This window comes from Amblyomma mixtum, chromosome 3 (genome assembly GCF_055824585.1).
Source record: "Amblyomma mixtum isolate Tamu chromosome 3, ASM5582458v1, whole genome shotgun sequence".
Lineage (NCBI taxonomy): Eukaryota > Metazoa > Arthropoda > Arachnida > Ixodida > Ixodidae > Amblyomma > Amblyomma mixtum.
The window spans coordinates 158,776,588-158,797,912 of record NC_143014.1 but is presented as its reverse complement, the minus strand read 5'-3'; the positions used below and the strand labels follow the sequence as shown (position 1 = coordinate 158,797,912).

The window sequence follows — 21,325 nt, the reverse complement described above, 5'->3', positions numbered from 1 at the left end:
GTAGCAGCACTGCATCTGATCTTTCCACATAGCTGCATGCTTGTCGGCATCGCCTGCAGTGTGCATGCAGTAAAGCATTTGGTGGAACTGTTTCAATTGTCACTGCCATGCAGTTCTCTTCTCAGCAGCAGATGACCAAAGCTAAGCTTTTCCTCTAATGAAGCTACCGGGATGCAGATGTGCAGCAGTTTTTTTGGGGCCATTTTGTAATTCAACCTTTAGATAATTTGAGCGTTCTTTTTTCTCTCCCATACAGCTCAAATTAACGAGGTTTCATTGTGTTATTATTGGCCAGTCGTTGCAGGTTTTGTCTTTCCCAAGTTTCATAATGTTGTTTAAACAATTTGAGTAAACCTGCTTGCACTTATACTGAGGCTTTATGTTTTTGAAAGCAGCATGCTTGAATTGAGCGTTAGTGTCTATGTGTCAGAAAGAACCCCAAAAAGCAGGTTCTGTTGTGTGGTTGTTGTTTGTTACTTGTATCAGTGTAAAGTTCATAAAGCTGTATCACATGTTTTTGTGTAGTCTGAATGCAGTCAATCCTAGATATGCCGAATTATTGCTTATATGTCAGAATATCATAATGCAAAAGTGTAGCAGTGTTCATGTTGATCAAACTCCCGTTAAGCAGAACATTCATATCAAACTCCGTTCTGCACCCCTGCAAGTAGCTCTGCAAGCAGCCCTGCTAGTAGCAAGTAGCAATAGTTCTCCTAATGGCGCCCTTGCGATAGCTTTTCACGCGCAGAGCCGGGTCTGCTGCGCGGCCTTGGGCCCCACTAGTGCTGTGAAACCACGTGACGAGGGGGATGTGGGATGTGCCTGATGATGGCCTTCAGTCTGACAGGCTTATGTTCGACACGACACTGCTGTCATGCGGGGTAGTCAGCGTTCAGTGCTCCGGTTGTCACATGGTGAAGCCAGTTTAGCTGACTGAAGGCTTGCGGCGGCTTCTGTGTGACCTGCTTCGCTGCTGAAAGCAACACAGAAATCAACTGCACCCAAATTTCAACTGAGATATTATATTATTAACAGAATTGGACTTCTTATGATCACGGTGGCTTCATCCAAAGCACAGCACCGTCTGCTGCAGCTTCGATGCAAAGTCAGCTAGGCCTAGCGACACCCAGCAGTCTCCACGTCACTGCAGGAAGCGCACCGCTAGCATGGGTGCACCGTATTCACACTTCAGGGTTATAGATAAGCTTATCTGTTGCAGTTTTTTATGTATTAAATTATCAGTATATCAAACTATTTCACAATCCCCTTCGATTTCAATGTATTGGGAATCGACTGTAGTAATACGCTTTATTCATGTGCACATTTGAAGTTATTTTGGATTTCATTTTCCGTGCAAGCAATAAAGAAGCATGAGCTTTAACAAGAATCCATTGGGTGAAGCAAATAAAAGCAGTGTGCTAGAAATAAGTTTTTTTGCCTTTACAGTGGCAGCTGACTCCCAACTTGCGGGAGTTTCATCGGGGCCTCCCACAGCAGTGGCAAGAGCGCATGTTTGTTCTTCTGGCCAAAGCCCTTGAGCTGCGTTCACTCAAGGTAGTAATCACTGGTGTTTTCGGAGCCTTGAGTGTTCTAGCATTCCAGCAGTGCCTTTATTAAAGTGATACATACGAAAGAATTGAACAGTCACTGCAACCAAAGCAAGCATTGGGAAATGTCACTTTTTGTTAGGTAGTTTTTAAAGTGCACAGCTTTCACATTGTTTGGTGTCATTGAAGGGACACTGAGGGCAATGCTATCACAAATATTTTTGTTAGGAGAATCCGATAGTTTGGCATTTCACGGCTTTGTTGCCACTTGTCCAGCAGTGAAAGGTGCATTTATTGCTAGGCGATTTGTATTCGAAGTTGAAAAACTTTCTCCCGCCACTATGATTCAAACTCTGGACTCTCTGATGACGAAATAGGAGAAGAGGGACGTCAAGCAACAGAAAATGGAAACGAGGACTCTGTGACGTAATTACTGGCAGTGAGCGCTGCACTCCCACCTAGCAGCAGGCGGAATGAAAACTCCCAGCCAGACGTTGAAGACCTCTATCAGCCGTCGTCGCTTTGTTTACGTTTGCACCAACGTTACGATGGATCCCGTTTCCAATTCTGACAATGAAGTTCTCACAAAGAACTGCGGCCTGCATTCAGTGACCTCAACCGCACACAGCGTGCGATGCTTTTAAGGGCTGAAGCGGCGAGTCTGGCAAGGAAGTCCTAGTGCCAAGGAGTCGGCAGCATCGCTGTCACCACCGTCACGACTGATGTGTAATGACTGGTATGTGCGAGCATATTTAAATTCTGTAATAATAGTCCTCATAGGGCTGGTTGTGCAGCCCAGCGTTTTGGTACTTTGATAAAGTGAATGCGTTGAGCGGTGCGTTTGGTAACATGGAGGCACATTGAACATTGGCTATACACAGCTTTATTTCTTTGTCGCAGTTCCGTGCCGTTGCACGAACTTCGTCCGTGGAGCACTTAGAGGCACTTTGCCCTTATAAATCGAGGCGCGAACGAAACCATGTGGGCATGCAGAACACATAGTCGTGAAGCACCCCAAAACATACCGAAACTCAGCTGGCCACCTGTTGCACCGCCAGTTGCAAGTTTTCTTTGACTTCCAACATTTGGGTTGTCTTTTTTTCTGTCTTCCTCTGTGATAAAAGTGCACTGGTGGTTTCAAAACAAAACTTACATTCTTCAATATCAATCAAACACGTAACCTTCAGGCACGCTTGTCAGCCTCAGAAATCTGTGGTGTCTTTTCTCCTATTTCATCATTACGCTTGTACTTGCGAGATTGGCCTGTGGCGACGATACCTGTATTTTAGTTCTTGCTCTTTTCTACATTACAAGAGGTTGGTTTTCAGAAAGAGTGATGTTTTTGTGTTTAGGAGCTGGTATTCTATCGATACAAGCCAACTTCAATTCCTCCCCAGTGTCCCTTTAGATAAGTATTCTGCAAGTAGACTATTTTCTGAATTCAGGAAAGGCTCAAAAGTAGTATTTATGCATTTTTTTTTCAAGCTTGCACTCACAGGATTAGCTTTGAGAAAATCCTGGGGGGATTCTCCAAGGAACACTTCCATTTAGTTGTACTCACAGCAGTGGCTTGCCATTTATGCCTGCGAGATGACTGCTTTTTGCAACACTTGAACTAGCATTAGCTTGCACTACAACTTTTCTCAGACAATTGAGCCCTGGTTCTTTTGTACCTAAATGCTCATCGTCTATTGTTTTCTTTTTCTCTGCATATATCATCATCCAAAGCGAGCATGTTTGTGGCTATCTGCGAGTTTTCATATCATTCTCACATGTGTAATAACAGGGGCACTCATACCACATGACATCCTTCGCCAAAATTTTAAAATGGACTAAACCTGCTCAGGGGCATGTCCTAGTGAATTCACCTCCTAATTATTGTGAGGCATTGTCTGTCTAGTGGCAGCTGCAGTAATGAGCACCCTCGCCTGTCTCTCTCCCTGCTCCAGTTGTACGGACCCTCACTGCTGCTGTTCCATGCGGTGGAGGCAGAACTTCGTCTGCCCCAGTGGCGTCGCCTAGCAGCCCTGTTGGTGGCGGAGATGCGCTACACAGAGGCCCTGCAGGCAGCCGACACTCTGCCACTGCCAGCTGGCACTCAGCGCCGGCCCACAGACTTTATTCAGCTGGCCCACACCTCCCTGCTTGCATACTATGCTGAAGATGACAAAGGTGACTGCTTTTTAGTGGCACTGCAGTGGAAATTTTCCCTGCTTGCGGGCAAAACAATGTTTTTAAGCTGCTTCCCATTTCTATATCGCTCCAGTGCTTACTTCTCAGTGTCTGCTGGAAAGTATACTTGTGTCTGAGTGCCCTTTTAGGAGGTATTACTCTTTTGGAGTGCCGTTTTAGGAGGTAGTAGAGCTTCTGTAATATGGTCGTGGTTGATCTAAGTTTGGGGATGATTCAAATTTTTATCAGTGCTGGCCAGAGGCATGGTGTTTAGTACGGTACAATTATTTCTGAAGTGATTGGTTTATTGGATTGTGGTGGATGCTACAAACTGGCAGGCCACTGGCAGGTGCAGCCTGGATGTCAAGGCTAGCCTCAGCAGAGAGTAATGCAATCTCTAGCACACTGCCACATCCATGTCAGGATGCCACATGACCACAGTAACCATATCAGACTACAGCAACCATATCAGACTGTTTACATAGGCATGGATTGTTAAGCTCTACCTGTGTAACCTGCAGAATTAAGAGCTCCAGAGTTAGGATTAGTAATTTACATTGTTGACAAAGTGAAAATGCTGAAGAGTCTGACAGTGATGTATAAAAAGGTGAAATACGACATGTTTTCAACTTGAGCCCCAGCAATGTCATTGATGCCATATGAGGCTCTGCATTTATGCTTCCTTTTTAGGGGTGTCCGAATATATTCAAAATTTCAAATATGAATCGAGTATGTTTCATGTGTGGTTCATATTTGGTTCGAGAAATTGATATTCGAAAATGTCAGAATGTTCGAAAATATCCACATATTCAGGAACATTTGAACACCGCTTCGACTTTCTTAGATCCGACTGTGACAAAACCACATTATCTGGGCATATTATCTGAAGACAGAGTTTATAGTGCAAGGAAGACAGTAGAAAGATATCCTTTATGAACCGAAAGAACCACTGCAAACCCGCATTTCTAGCGCGAAACGCATAGCACGCCCATATGAAGTGACGTGTAAGCAATCGCCAGCGCCGCCTCGCGGTTGCATCGCGGAAGCACACGGGCCCTGTCTCTCTCGGTCTGGCGTGACGTCATAATAGAGGACATGCTAAAGGTCAATGGTGGATCCGCCAGGACGACGCTGAAGGCTCAAACTGTGAGCAGTATTGCTTTCGCAATAAAATGAATCCTCCTTGAGGATCGCTGGCCTGTACCGAGTTGCTGGTAGGAGTAATAACTGCGATACTGGCTAGTTTTACGTTCGCAGCCGCGTAGCAGCTGCCGCTGTTGCAGCGCGAGTGACCCGATCTGCTTGCATGTGCCAGCTCCGCTGCGAAGGCATCGCTGAAATCGATCGTATATATTTCTTTCAATACGAAACAATTAGGTTGTCAGTAAAGCAGCACTATAAGTAGAACATTCATTATAGCGTTGGTCAGTTCAAAAGCGCCGTCCACTGTGGCTTCGATACGAAACAAGTTAGGCCTAGCGACGACTAGGGAGTATAGAGCGCCGTCGTCCGCCGCGCTCGCGGGCGCATCATTGCGGTAAGGTCGCGGAATCTGGTGCTGCGAGCGTACAGAATTTGTCGCCTACTTTAACGATGCGGCAGGGACCGGACATTTTTCGGCGTAACGGCAGTAAAATGCGTAGCTTGAGTGCCGCGGGACGTTGCTCTCGTACGGTGTTGCTGCGCCATCAGAGGAGATCGAAGGCTGCATAAAAGCGCCGTCGCGCAGCACTATACACACTGCCTATTTTGATGCGTTGCTCTTGGAACGTGATTTAGTTCGAAGAAAGTACGTTCTTGAAGCGGGCTAGCTCGTGCGCTTTTCGTACTCTTAAGAGTCGCGAATTGTTCGCGCTCGGCGGTAGCCCGCTGCGCGGGCGCTTAAGCGCCGCGAAATTGCCCTTTTATCTTCTCGGTTAACGACGTAAGCCAAGATCGCCGAGGTTGGTTCGCGATAGCCGCGTTTAGCGGCGTAACCGCGGGTAGCACGCCCTAGTTGCCCGAGTGACAAGGGTAGTCTGACCTGCAACTTGTTTGCGTTTTCGGGGCTCAAATTTTTTTATTTTTAATTTACCCCACGTAATGATCGCACCCCTAAATTTGCGTCAATTTAATAAAAAAAAAAGTGCGACCATTATACGGTATGTTGAAGTGGCTGTGCCCCTCAGCACTAGTTTTATTCTCTCTTTACAGTTCTAAGAATCATTTCTAATCATTTTTGCCTGCTTTTCTGGTTACTGTTATTTCTGGTGCTCAGATTATCGACCATGTCAAGAAATGGCAGAGCTGTGCTGCACACTGCTTCTGAACTTGTCTGAATGGGACATCTTTTCTGAGATTGAAAACAAACAGCGAGCATCAGTAGGCGTGTTTGAGGTGAGTTTATCCAGCTGTTTGACAAGAGCGTCCAATGTGTGCTTAGTTAGCCAAGATGTGCAGATGATCGAGAAAGTTCATGTAGTGAAGGTGACCAGTTACATCTACTTTTGAGCACTGAGATGTTCATACAGAAAGAATTCTATGCTCCTATCACATGGCAGTCATCAGAGGCCTTTCCTAGAAAGGCATCTCATTTCACCAAAGGAGCAGCACCTGAAAGGAGCAACAATGCAGCTACATGGCTGTTAAGCCGTTTAGGTGCCGGAAGTGGAGGTTTCAGGATTGGAGTACTATATTATTCGTTGGTTGAGCCGAGAAATTATTCCCTTTTATTACCTCTGTAAGAGAAATGCAAACAGCTACTCTGGTCAGCACCCACGAATAGTGCTTATTGTCCTGGCCACCATGGGCACTCATTGCTGCTACATTTTAAGGCGAAAGCCTTTAATGTCTCATCGTTGTAAGCAGCAGTTGTCGACAGAAATGTCACGCTTTTCAGTTGGTCGAAACGGCCGTGACGTCACAGTGCGCCAATTTCAAACGGGGCCAATTGTACTTTGGCTAGCAACCATGCAACCAATTGAAGGGATCATATAGTGATGCTCCAAGAAAGTGGGACTGAGCTTAGTTAATTGCTTAATTACCCGATTAGCCTAATTAACTTTTCTAGTCAGGCCATATGAATAAATAAAACCGAGTAGGAAATTGGTCGAGCTCGGGATCGAACTCCGGTCTTCGGAGTGCGAGACGAGCATGCTATCCACTCCGCCATGCCAGCTCGATGGTTTGGAATGAACAAAGGCGCGTCTAGTGAATACGGTGTCTTCGCTCTCTGCCATCCTCCTCCCTTCCCTTCCGGCGAGGTTTAGGTGTCCACCGATATATGAGAGACAGATAGATTTCCTTTCCTCAAAAACCAATTTACCGACGAGCGAGGCGTAGAACCGAATGGGCGATGGCGTTCTATGGACTCTCTGGTAGCGTTGCAAGACGCTGTCGCGTTCCACTCTTAGAACGAAGCTTAACATCTTAACCACACATCAGTGACCGCACTTTAGGTCAAAAAAGTGCACCCCCCTCCTGAATTTTGACGGGTGTCCACCGAGATATGTGAGACAGTTACTGCTTAATTTCCTTTCCTCAAATACAATTTTCATTTTCTTCATTACGGGCCATCTTTGTCTTTCTGCTTTCACTCCCACTTCCTCCCTTCCTCTACGGTGCGGTTCAGGTGTCCACCGAGATGACAGGGAATTACTGCGCCATTTCCTTTTCTGAAAAAAGCGTTGCGCTCAAACGGCAAGGTATCGCGCCGAACGGGTGGTGGCGTTCCGTGGCAGTGCTACAACACGCTGTCGTGTTCCACTCCTAAAGGCGAAGCTTAAGCGCCATTAATTAGCAGCTAATTAGTATTCTGCCGTAAATCAGTAATTAACCATTAATTAGTGATTTGTCATCACTTAGTAATTAGTACTCAATTACATGTGACGCCACCAGTGCCACAGAAGCAGCCAAAGTGGTGCGGCAAACGCTTTCGCCTCTACGCACTTTAGACAGTCAAAGTGCCCCTGAATTTTTAGTCTTAAGATATGAGAAAAAAGAGAAGTGCAAAAACCTGACCAAACAGCCGGACTAGAGAGGCTTTCTTTATATTTATTAAACTGATCTTCAATATTGTAGCTTGTTTAGATTTCCTCTCACTTGCTTTTAGCTTCCACTTTGGATGCCACTATGATCACTGCTTCTCAGGCTGCTCCTTTAGGCTTCAAAGGTCTTGGATGGACCATTTTACCTCCAATGCCCTTTGTGTCAAAGGCACAGCTCTTGTTCTATGTAGCCTCGCGTCATGAGCCTTTACACAAAGAGACCTGATTCTCAGTCTGAAGTGTCCATGTGTCTGGTATCATTAGTGTTGATAGTATCCATTTTTCTTGCTTACTTGAAGCACTGATATGTGTTGTCTGTGTTCACCCACAGTTTGTGTGGACCTTACAGACTGTAGTAGAGCATATGTGATGCACATTTATTTTTCCTGAATGCATATTAGAATTTTTAGATACATTTCAGTCAACAAAAGGGACAAAAAACAATGTGTAGGACATTGTGTTTAAATCACTTCACTTTACGCATTATGTATTGGTCAAGTAGAGTTATGCCTTATATCTTCAACAAAGTTGGCAGTATAACTGGTCACCCAGAAAGCATCAGTTCTGTTCAAAGTTGAAGATGTGATGTAACTATACGGGCAAACCCACTTAAACAATACCAGTTCTGTTAGTATATCGGCTATAACAATGAACAACCATAGCACTGTCAAATTTACTCTTGATCCTATAGTAAAAGATCCACTTACTACAATGTTTCATTGACGTGTTATCTGTTATAACAATTAAAACTGACTGTTGTGAGCCAGCTTTAACAGAAAAAAAAAAAATGTGAGATTCTAACAAAAATACTAGCATCCGCAGTAGACCGCAGGCCAGGTGCACGTTGCTTCACGTGGGACTTACTTCCACCTTTCATAATTGTAAGTCGACTGCCCCCACTAATGCTAAGGGAGTGCCCCTAAGCCTGCCCAAGTTGTGTGCTGAGCTGGGGGGCCCTACAGATGGTTCGATCCTTTCAGGGTTTTGTTTTCACAAAAGACCTTCCACTTGACCATGTGGAGCAATTAGGTGCTCTTGGGAAAAATGTCAGTCACCTTTGCGTGAAGCAAGCAAAGCTGGCAGACTGTGGCTTTTCTGTGAACCAGTAAACAGCTTCCTATTTGATTAAAATGTTTGAATCTTTGTCTTGAGTTTTTTTTTTTTTTTTTTTTTGCTAACCAGGTCATGACAGTGATATTTCCTTGGCACTTGAATATTATTATTACCGTATTTACTCGCATTTAGGTCGACCTTTCTTTTTCAGAAATGCTGCCCATAATTAGTTATCGACCTATATTCGTGACCAAAGAACCTCGACCTATATTCGTGATGCAGGTCTTCATCATCATCATGCGGGTGCACACAGTGAATTGCTGTGTGTACCCGCATTGCTCTTTCGCTCATTTCTGTAGTCTTATCGTGGTAGACAGCTTAGGAAGCAGTATATTTCGGCGTCCTGGGCAGGAGCGGTGATAGTAAAGCACGGGAGGTTTTGGAGGCGTACCACATAAGAAAAAGAGGAAAAAGTTGTGTCAGCAATACATCTGTGAACCTTTTTAAAGCTGAGATTTCATATCTTAAACGGTTCTGTTGATAGCACATCAGGTTTTTTTTCTGCACATGCCTAGGTTTCTGTATATTTGCTCGCTTTTCAGAGATTAAAGTCAGATGAAGTGTGCGCTTGACCTAGGTTGGATGTGCATGTTTTTCAAAAGATATGGTCGACTTATATTCAAATAATTTTTTTTTATTTCTCGGTGAGCCCAATATGGCTGGGTCGACTTATATTCGTGGTCGACCTATATGCGAGTAAATACGGTAGTTGGTTTACTGTACTGCCGTTAGGCCAATAAAAATTTCTCTGCATTAAAGTCTCTTTACAGTTTATACAAGTTTCAGTTTATGTTGCTGTAATTTTATTTACTTAAATATATCAGATTAAAGGAGATTGTGCGTAGACTGACACTTCACATCATGCTGCAGTTGTCCAAGGCTTTGGCTGCAGTCTGCAAGGACATCAGCATGAACAAGTTGACTCGTTCAATTGCCCAGGAGCTTTGGGATTTGTGTGAGTGCCATTGATATTTGTGTTTTCTGTCACCTGTCTTTAATTGGATAAAATGTACTCAAGTGCTCATGAGAAAAAATATGGTCTGTGAGGTATACTGCTGTGGAAAATTGGTTGTGGTACATGTATCACATATTTTTAGGAGGATGGTTGCAAAATCTTCTAATATGGTAGTGAGCATGGTTATTTTTGGTGAAGTAATGCAGCTGTGCAAGCCTGTGGTGAGAGAAAAATCTGAAAGCTACACCTGTATGTCCTTATCAAAATTGCTTGTGTGTAGTTGCAAAAAAAAATGTGGTTGAAAGATGCTTAAGGTGTGCAAGAATCTGTCCATAGTGATGTGGCTGGTTTTTCTGTACTGAGGTGCCAAGGGTATCCCTGTTCCCAAAGGCTGTTTTTGAGCAGCAGACCTCGTGCCTTAAATTTTGATCTCATTAACCTCTTAGGTCTATTAGTTTTACTCTTCATTAGTTTGTCGTTCAAGTTCTGCTCAAGTTTTTTTTTATTTTACTTGTGACATTCAGAGTGCATTAAATGAACCGTATTATCGCTCACTCCTCGACGTCATTGCGGCAAGCCTTTTTTCACTCATTTAACCATCCTTTTCTTCAAACATCATTACATACACCATTTATGACCTGGGGCAATAATTGTCGCTTTAAAAAAAAAACTAAAAAAATAAGCAAAAGGAAATCATTATGAGATATTCAGCTATTTCATTGGTGATGATTCTTTTAGCATACACTTTGTTTTTATAATGTTCACATTTCAGTGCCTGGTGTCAGCATTTCTGGGCCCACATTTGAACTTCATTCTCAAGGAATTTGAAGCACTCACCGGTTGGCTGAAGCTAAAGAAGTGTTTGTCACTTTCAGTTGCAGAGAAAAGTGGAATGGTGCAGGAGCACTGTGCACCCATGGGATATAAAGCCTGACTTGGAGCGCAGTTGCATAAACATCTTTTTCACACTAAAAGCTGAACAATAGCAAAAACAAAGTTACATGTTTTATAATAAGGTCATCTTCTTGCTTGTAAAGTATATTTGGGAATATAAGTTTACTCATTAGCAAGAAGGACAATTTTTTATTGCTGCTTTTTAGCACAGCTGCAATGCAAATACACAAGAAAATTTATGTTGCTTTGGCACCTCAAATGATTATTCCGGAGCCACTTTTGCTTCTTTAGCCAGTGTCTGAGTGATTCGAAGTTGGAATATGGGCCCTGTTTTTGGCTCTCCCTTGTGCCATGTTAGCATTTACTAAAACACACAACAAAGGCTGTGCAGGAAAGTACACTGCAGCTTGAAATGACCATTGCTGTTTGTGCTGTTGTGCAGTGCTGTCAATGCTGGTCACACCGGGAACCCCCCAGAGCAAAAAGGCTTCCACAGGGGCTGGCAAAGATGGTGCCCAGCGAGATGCAACTTCCATGCCTACCCTTAGCAGGTGATGTCACGGTCCTGTTCTGAGGCACTGGATTCCTCTCTTTTTTTTTTTCCTTTGTTTGCTTTCAACTGACTGATGAGCTGTAGAGCTGTATTTTTAAAGACTCTTCATGCAACACAAGCAATATTTATTTATTTATTTATTAATACCTCAAAGGTCCCAATGTGGGACTTTACATGAGCGGTGGGCGGGTGTACGGTGATAAATTGTGACAGGCTTGTGGTGTACATTTACAGATTTCAAGTGTTTTGTCAGCAGTAAGAGTGTGTTTTATCAAGGTCATGACAAATTTATCGTGTGACAAGCCTGCAAACAAAGAATTCTGGATGTACTCAGCGCCAACAAGAGCACCAGCTTTGACAGCATTGCATCTGATGTATGAAACTGAGTATACACTGTGGGCAAAAAGGGCATTCGCGATACCTAAAGGGCCTTAAGCATTGCATTGATCCAGCATCTCAGTTGACAGGTAACATGTATCCTGGCATGTGGCCACCTTTTCACTGTGCCTTTCTCATTAAAACACAAGGCAACCATTTTAGCTTCAAGTCCATTTAGTCTTCTGTAAGGGGTGTGCATGGTGTCATCCTTTCACTTTGGGCATTTGTTTCTTTCACCTCATGTCACGACTTTATCTCAAGTTTGCTGATGCACTCTCTCTGTAGCAAGTGCAACCCAAGCACAATGTTAAGTTTTCTGCGAGTGCGTTAATTTACTCCGCTGTTGTGATTCACCACGTCTAGGCGACAGGTGAAAACTGTGACAGTCATCCTGATAAGCACTGCGCGTGCGGCCGTCCCACAGATATGCACTGAGATACGCGCTATATCTTTAGTTTCCTCACCCAGTTCTCACAAAAGTCATGTGACCGTTCTGGCTGTATATATTGCATCTGGGCAACATTTTTTTTTTTCTTTTTCTCTGCCCACACTAATATATGTACTATATATTGCGCGACGGAACATTAAAAGGGGTCATTTTCTTGGTCACCACCCACAAGCGTCTGTCTGAATGGTCTGACAAAGACTAGAGGTGTGCAAATATTTGAAATTTCTAATACGGATCAAATATGTTTGATATTCGATTCGTATTCGAGAATTTCCAAATATTCAAAAATTCCCGAATACTCGCCAGTGGTCGTATACCGCACCGACTTTCGTAAATTTGACCATGGCAGAACCGCAGTGTCTGGGAAAATTATCTGATGATCGAGTTTAGAGCTCCAGGACAACAATACGAAGGTCATGTTCTCTTCCTTCTCCGTCATTTATCGCATGGACCGCTCGCATTTTGATGCCACTAGGCCAGACCTCGTGCGAAATTCCACAAGTGGGCTTTCCCATATATCACACTCTGCGGACAAGGAGGCCGACGACCCTCTTTGAGCAATCGCTACGCGAAACCGCGTTTTTTTTTTTTTTTTTTTACCCTTCCGTAATATGTTACGTACTTAATGCCCGTCCTATTGCCTTCATAACTCTCTTAGCGTGACCTCTACCATCTTGTTTTGGTCAACTACGACATACGGGAAAGCCTACTTGCGGAATTTCGCGTAAGGCTCCTGAAGGGGTGAGTCGAGACGTCACAACAGGGCAAGCGGTCGTGTAAAAATCCCACCTCTTGCATGGTGCATTGTAACCAGTGCACCTCTTAAAGGGACACTGAGGAGAGCACTATTAATATTTTTTTTTATAGAAAAATCCGATAGTTCGGCATTTCATGGCTTTGTTGCCACTTGGCCGGCAGCGAAAGATGCATTTATTTCTAAGAAATTTGGATTCGAAGTTGAAATAGTTTTTCGCGCCGCTCTGATTCAAACTTGGGGTTCTGCTATGACGACACAGAACTAAGTGACGTGAAACATGACATTCACATGACGTAACGCAGACTCCGTGATTTCTGGCGGCCAGCAGTGCGGCCCAGCAGCAGCTGAAAAGAAAGCTACCGCCAGCCGCACGTTGAAGGCATCTATCGGCTATTGCGACCGTCGCTTCGTTTACATTTGCACCGGCGTTTTGCCAGCGTTACAATGGATCCCGTTCTCGAAGTCGTCAACGAAGTTCTCGCAAATAGACGCCTTTAGCATACCGTACGTGTACCTTGTTACCGTTAGCGGAATACCGGGAGCCCCCACACCGCTGAGAGCAAGCGCTGATTGGTCCCGGCGCTCAGGAGCGCGCATAGCTATCGGGTACGTGGCGCCATCTGGCGACGTCAAGGAGATTTGCGCATGCATTTGCTGCGCCTCAGTGATTCGTAGCTTCTCGTGTCCTAGTGTTGCTAGAACTATTGGTTCTAGCAACACTGTTTTGTGCTATGACGCCATGAAGCTTGTACTTGCGAGTTTGGCCTGTGGCGGCGATACCTGTATTTTGGTTCTTGCTCTTTTCTATGTTACAGGAGCTTTGTTGTCAGTATGAATGGCGTTTTTGTAATCAGGAGCTGGTATTCTGTCGATGCAAGTCAACTTCAATTTCTCCTCAGTGTCCCATTAAGTGGGTGTAATGGCAGGCGTGAAAACGCCCCTGTCGCTAGGCCAAAATATAGTCTGGCCGCGTAGTTTCACTTTCTGAGCTTCTCCATGGGCAAGCAGCAACTGCGGGTATCGGTCCAGACATTTGCCAGTAGCCCAATCCCAGCTCCGCGTTGCTTTTGGATGCTGACTGGCACGTCTTCTTTCTTTTTAGAAGCAGTCTCGCTGTTCTGGCACCATTGTGCATTTCCTCCTCGCTTGCGTTCGCATTGTTCTTCCAGCACACCGAAACTATGCACTCGTCACGATAGGCGTTTGCGCGATGGAACTGCCTCGTAAGGCTTTACCGCATTTTCGCATTTGCTGCAGTTTTTTTTTTTGTATTGTTCTTTTTTTTTTCGGGGGCCACGGGGCATTTTGACCTAATGCATTTTATAAATCGACCTTCCGATAACCCAGACATTTCTTTCTATCCCTTGAACTAAGAATTAATGAGGTTTTACCAGCCATCATGTTATTTTCTGTTGCCAGTCTTGTCATTTTATGAATTTCGTTTTGCGTGACCTTATTACAGGTTGGATACTGTTATGCTGTCTAATCGAGTAGTATACATTTTTGTTCACATCATATTTTTTTATACGATGCTGAGGCAGTCTAGTTTTGCTTATTTCAGTTGAAAAGACCATAGACTATTTTGAAAAATATAAGGGGAACAACATTTGCTTGTTTATCATTTTCTGAAATATTTTTTTTGTACTGAACAGATGTTTGATATTCTGTTTGATATTCAAGGCCAGTTTTTCTTCATATTCGTATTTGATTCATATTCAAAAATTCCAATATTCGCACACCCCTACTGTTTTGTTATTGTACCATGGCTAATGTGGCACTGCATGATTAAAAACATACACATAGCACCACTCAGACAGCGCATATGACTTGCAGTTCTGATGGTTTTTGCCGCCCTCTCATACAAAGAGAAGGAGAAAGAGGAGGTTTGGTTGACTTGTTGTAAAGTGCTGTGGCATTGTAGAGGAGAGTGGGAGAAAGAGTGAAAAAAGTGCAACTCAAGTGGCAAAACTACACACTAAGGAATTTGGTGGCTTTAGAAATCAGACGAATGACATGTCACTAAAATGATTGGAAAGCAGACAATAGGGGAATAACACTCGCAGAGGCTAGGTAATTGCCAATCAGTGCAAGAGAAAACATATAGGAGGGGTATCGCTGAGACAAAAAGAAGTGGAACAAAGTTGTTTGATTTCAATAGCTGTACCATATTGCCGCGAGTCTTTGTAGCGTTTGTTTGTTGTGTTTATTTGTTCATGCTTCAAGGCTGCCGGCACGCCGCTTTATCGCTTCGTTTGTGACGCAAGACGCGCCTAGAATTATCTCGGTGGATCGCATCCAGACGGAGCCGACCCTAGTTTGTGCCAGAATGTTCTAGTAACTTCTAAAGCTTTATCTCGAAGATTCGCTATCGGCTTTAAAAAGAGCACGGCCGACAGTGGCGGGCATTCTGTTCGACGACCGCCGAGCACGCTTGTTGCTACGCCGCCACCGAGTGATTCAGTTCTTTGCGGGCGCAAGTCAGCCCGAATAAAGAGTTACGTTTCGAAGACATCCTCGCTGGTTTCCTGTTTACCGTACTGCAGTCACCACTGCGTGACAATATTTACTGGATTCTAACGCACGCCTTTTTTCCAGGAAAAATCACCCAAAATGATATGCACTTTATAATCGAGTACGAAAATGAAACTGCATCAGCAACACCCTATTGTCTTCAGCATCACAAAATGGTGGCTTGGTACTTCTTACGTATCAATATTATCGATATCGCCTACCGCAGTCTTGGATACTAAGAGACCTCACAAGCATCTGAAGTGTCCCGAAGGCGTCGACCTGGACTTGAGCCAACATGGAAACATTGGTTGCGAAGGCGCACCAAGTTCACTAAGACGCTGGGTTTAAAAGTGCGGCGACCTTGCATGCAGAGGCTTTCTGAGTGCACACTGGCACAGCTGGGCAGCCCCGCACCGAGGCAGTACCTTATCTATTTCTAGAAGATGCTGGCCGAGCACACAACCGCCACTGGCACTCCCGTCTAGGGTGCACTACCAAGTTCGCCAAGTGTGCCACTACTGCCGGAGCTCCCGTTGAAAGATAAACGTGGAGCGCAGCACCTTGGCGCGCTGCCAAGGTCTGCACTGCGGACGCCGACGAGGGCGTGAAGGAGCGAGCTAAGAAAAGCTAACACTTTAAAATAGGATGACTTATGTACGGAGGCAAGTGGCAGTAGGGCGGCCGCACGTGTGTATTTCTTTATCGAAGCATGAAAATTTGGTGCGCATTACAATCAAGGGCACGTTAGAATAGAGTAAATATGGTAGCTGTGCTTTAATGGCACTGCAAAAATTATTTTGGCAGCAAGTTTCTCACACCTGCTTAAGTACTACAGCACTTTCGACCAGAAAAGGGCCACAAGCTTTTTAAAAAGGTTGATCTCGTCCAAGTGGGATGCCATGCACAATATCAAGTAGTTTTGCTGGATAAGAAGGAGTAAGCTGTTCTATTCATGAGCACAATTCATATGTGTGACAGAACTTGTATCACTGTAGCAGAAACTTTAAGACTGGTATTCTTAAAATGTTTTGCTCCACTTTCTCTTACAGGCATACGTTTCATTCTTTTCTGCAACAACTGAAGGTAAGACAGTTAATTCTTGGTTTTTTTAGGAGCAGCAGTGTAGTGTTTCTTATAATCATGAGTGGTTGTTGTGGCATGGCTGATTGCTGTCTTAATTTTGTTTGAGTAATGCAGCGTGCCATATTGCATGCTTAAAATATTGCTGCATGTGCTTCTACCAGCTATGCCCCCAGAGAGCTGCTGCTGTAATAGTAGCTAACTTTTTGCTGTAAGTACTATAACATTGCTGTCTGCTAATTGAACATAAAGTGTCTTAGAGTAATACGTGGCTTTTCTCTCTTTTTCTTTTTTTGTCGTGAATGAGACCAGTTCTGCCTTGTCTTTGGTTTTAGGCATCACAAGGGTGAGAATTAAGTGTAACAGCAGCCTTGCCCTGGCAGTGGCACTATTAGCACATTCAGCATTTTCAGATTTAATTCGGGTGGTTGTGTGGTGGTAATGGGCAATTCTGCTGTAGTTACAAATGCTGACATCCAGGTTGTTGTTTAGTCTTTAGTGCGCTTTTCTCTTGCATTAGGGTTTTTTAAGATAAGAATTTATTGTGTACAAATCGGTTACATAAATTCAGTATACAGGCGAGGGTCCCAAAGTCAAGCGACTGTCACGGGACCCCCGGTAGATTAATACTAACTTGATTAAAAAACAAGCAGCATCACAGACAGGTACAATTAGCAGTAATAAGAATGGTATTTTAAATAAGTAACATTTATATAATGAGAATGAAATAGATTAGCAGGGCAAAAACAAACAGACAAGCAAAACAAGAATAACAACCCACTATAAATAATATTGTACAAAATACAGCGTTGTGAAAAGACAAAGAAACAATTGAGAATACAAGGATACAGTTATCAAGAAACAAAAACAAAGTAGAAATTTCTAGCAAATTTCTAGCAAATGTGTGGTAGAGCTGAGTTAACAAATCACTTCTTCTGCCAAATATTTTTTAGCTGCAAGAAGGTACACTCAGTGGTAGCTTTTTGCATATACTGAAGTCAGTATTTGCTAGGTGCAGATTTTTTTTTTTTTTTTTTGTACCTGATGGCTTTACAAAGATATACTGAAGCAGAATTGTGGCATTCTGTGAAATCGCTGAAATTGCATTCAGAAATTGCATTCCTTCTCAAAACCTACTCTTCCCTCAAAAAGGGGACTGCAGTCTACTTCTGTTGCATTCATGTAAACGCGGCTTAGCATGCAGTTCTTTTTGGCATGGGCCTCATTAGTAGATCGTGAATGTTGTTACGTAAATGACACTGCCAATGTTATTTTCCGACTGTCTCGAACCTGAGCAAAGAAGCTGTCTGCTCAGTTTTCCTTATATTTGCGCATGCTGGCGTGAAAACACTAGTACACTACATATTTATTTTTTTCCTAGTTTAAATATTTATCTATACTGCCTGCGTGCAATTTGTTTGGTGAAAGTGCTGCCAATGCAGAATAAGAGAGATGAGTTCGTTTCTAATTTAGTTCCTGTCTGCATCGCATCCGAGATGATTTTCTGTTGGAGTTTATTTGAATGAATGAAAAAATTGAAACCAATGAAAATACTCCCAAACTGTCTCTTGACAAGAAAATGCACATATAATAAGTGCTGCAATGTTTTCATCCTTCATGCTCTGTGCAATTGCGTGCTCTCAACATGTGCTACAGAGTGCAAGTTTTTCTCACTGTACTCTGCTCTCTTTTTATGTGACCTGTAATTTTTATGTAGTTTCATTCCCCTCATCTCTAAAGCATGGCTGTCGGGCTTTCTGTCTTGCATTTTATAGATAATATGTACGGCAGAGCATCAGGTTTGAGCCACTGTCATTTCAGTGACATGCTGAGGATTCGCAAGAGCAAGATTAGTTCCGTAGTTGCTATTAACAAAATGGCCCTGATAAAAAAATCTGACCCAGAAGGTTTGTCGTGAACACTGCGCTACATGGGTCCATATTGTTCTAAGCTTAGCATCTTTCAGAAAGGCACAACATGGTGTGTCCCTGCCGCCCCGCTGCACTGCTGTTAAAACCTTGAGTGGAACAGTACCCCCCCTCCTTGGTAGGTCCGGCAGCTGCATGGATCAGATTAAAGCTCAAAAGGTTTCGGGCACAAACAACTACAGAAAGCAGCAGCATTTTCAGCACGTTCCCTATGTGATGCATAGCGCCCAAATAGCTGCAGCAGGCACTTGCTGAAGCGTGTCTGTTAAAAGTGCTTACTAAAAGAGGTGTCTTTTTCTCTACTCTCCCAAGATAATGAGCCCAATTTCACTGAATGATTAGTATTGTTATGAAAGTTATTAGTATTACCCCGCCACGGTGGCTCGGTGGTTATGGCACTCGGCTGCTGACCGGAAAGACGTGGGTTCGATCCCGGCCGCGGCAGCCAAATTTCAATGGAGGCGAAATCTAGAGGCCCATGTGCTGTGCGATGTCAGTGCGCGTTAAAGAACCCCAGGTGGTCGAAATTTCCGGTGCCCTTCACTACGGCGTCCCTCATAGCCTGAGTTGCTTTTAGACGTTAAGCCCCAATAAACTAACTAACCAAACGAAAGTTATTATTCCCACTGCTCTTTTTCTCAGCTTTAATACATCTCACAGCCTTGTGCGGTATCTTTTGTACCATGCGTGCATAACTGTGATACAAATGCTGCTAGATATTGCACTGTCTTTTAGCTATTATACACTGTTTTATCCGTGCACACAATTCATTTGACCTCTCTTTCTTTTTTCCCTCTCTTGCAACGTCTGGGCAAGGACAACATGGCTTTGACGATCCTATTGTCATGTCTTGCCAAGATGTATAATATTTTGAGGGTGAGTACATTTTCTCTGTCCTGATTTTCTGTCAAATTGGCACTCATCTAGACCAAAGTAGCGCATAGTGGACTCTTGTTAAGCCAAACTCGTGTAGTTTGAACTTGTGTTCGCTTAGCTTGGGTTAGGCCCTGTCAAACAGGCTCCCTTCACTTCAAGCTCTGTGTAATTCGATAGAACATATTATCAGTCTACTTTGAGTTTGATAGCTGACTATTTTGTCCTTAGTTCTTTGTGTCATCTTGTAATGGCATCTTAAATTGTCTAAGGTGCATAGCGTTATCCCTGGTCATTGTTTTGATTTTAAATTTGACGAACTCTGCTTTTCTTGTGAGCTTGGGTGACATGCTTTGACATGTTGCACGTTGCAGTTTGTAGGATAGCAGTTTGGGGGTGTCTGTTATATCATTGTGGAGGAGGCTTATAATTACCTTGTGTCCTCAGAGTTTTATGCCATAATACAAGAGGGAAGCCTGGCACTGCTGTCTTCTGGAGCTGCCAGTGTGGCATTTGATCAGCTTTGCATGGGAAGTGCGGGAAGTACAGATGGTCTCAAAAGTTTTCAGAACACAGAAGCCAGGATTTCTTGGCAGTCTAAGCATGCAGCCAAAAACTGAAGGGTGTGCTCCGCACTCCCCTACATGACCTGCACCGTACACCCCTCAACTGCAGACTGCACCTCCACAAAGCAAGAACATTTGTCTTTATTGTGGCTTCCATGTTGGGAACACCTCTGTGAGCATCTGTATAGGAATCTTAAAGTCGTATAGACAAATTTTTCAGGCTTTTTTTTTTGCTGTCTTTTTTGTTTTTTGCTGCTAACAACACTCGGGGTCTTAGAAACAACCAAACAGAAGAGGGTACAGTAAACCGTCGTCAATTCAAAGTCATTACATCCGCAAAAAATAGTTGAATTAAACAGCTTTTGCATTAACCAAGCATAGTGAAAAAAAAATGGCACAGGCAAAAGATTTCTTTTTGTGTACATGTTTTATTGGGCAAACTTTGCGATTACTTAAAATAATCAGAAATGCTGTTAACGTAACCCTCTAATCATGGCGTGCCACACAAAGAAATGACGCAGGATGGTGTGGTGCACACTCAACCCGCCACAGGCACGTAGCAAGAATGGTTGCTTCGTGGGACACATACTGGCGCTGCTAGGCGTGGGGGTGCTTTGATGCCCGCACCTCCACTAGATGCTGCCTTGACTAAGCACCGTGAGCACGTGACATTGAAACCAGTATCCCCTGTGGCGTTGCGGTGAAGTATGTCTTCTGAGTACGTGGGAGCTTCGGCTGTCTGAGCCCTATCGTGGGCCGGTTTTTGCGCTAGGAGTAGTGGTGGGGGCGCCTCGCCTTGCCGGCACCACCTTGTGGCTCCAAACGGCCGCCGCTTCACCGGGTTTGCGGCAAAATTGGGATTGGGCATTCCTGCATAGCACCCTTGATCTTCGAATTGTTCAGGCTGGTGCAGGCCACTGGCTTGAATAATCCAGTAAAATTCACATTAGAAATCAAGGGACCACAGAAATTGTTTAAGTTATTCAGGATTTCGAAGTAATCAAGTTCAAGTTATCGAGGTTTTGCTGTATGTCAGAGTGCGTTTTAGTTAATTTATTGCAGCACTGCTTTCCTCCTAGTATTTCAGTTTCCACAGGCTATGACATTGAAGTTCCTTGCCCAAGTCATGCGCACTCACAGAGCAGTGATAGTTTCACTGCTCTGTTTTCACAGAACATCACAGAACAGTGATAGTTTCACAGCAAACAGTACAGTGGCGAATGTGTCACTGTTTATTGAGAGCAGGTGACTTGTGTATTGAACTTTGAAGCAAACTTTGACAGTGCGCAAACTGAAATCGCAACTCCAGGAGAAAGACAGTGCTGTAATGAAATATCTGAAGCACACACGGTCATATCTCCTCCCATACTTTGTTCCTCAAGCCCTGTGTACTGTATCGGCAAAAAATTGAACCTGAAAATTTGGCGTCTATACTACCCTAAAAAAAAGTTTGCTTTCGATGCCCTTGTGCAGTGGTGGGAATGGCGCACCAATTGCGTCAACCTGCACCATTGCATTAAACTTG

At 43.8% G+C, this 21,325-nt stretch overlaps 1 protein-coding gene across 2 annotated transcripts in view; it reads left to right on the top strand.

Moving 5' to 3' along the window:
* Positions 1–21,325, top strand: part of LOC149352497 (integrator complex subunit 8-like) — a 77,534-nt gene that overhangs the window by 40,209 nt on the left and 16,000 nt on the right. Inside the window, exons 14-20 of one of the 2 annotated variants that reach the window (XM_089581692.1) lie at positions 1,447–1,554; positions 3,497–3,719; positions 5,977–6,095; positions 9,728–9,812; positions 11,149–11,257; positions 16,403–16,436; positions 19,178–19,237. In XM_089581692.1, the coding sequence (XP_089437818.1) occupies positions 1,447–1,554; positions 3,497–3,719; positions 5,977–6,095; positions 9,728–9,812; positions 11,149–11,257; positions 16,403–16,436; positions 19,178–19,237 (738 nt within the window). The remainder of the gene's footprint in view (positions 1–1,446; positions 1,555–3,496; positions 3,720–5,976; positions 6,096–9,727; positions 9,813–11,148; positions 11,258–16,402; positions 16,437–19,177; positions 19,238–21,325) is intronic. The other variant, XM_089581693.1, reaches the window with a different exon arrangement.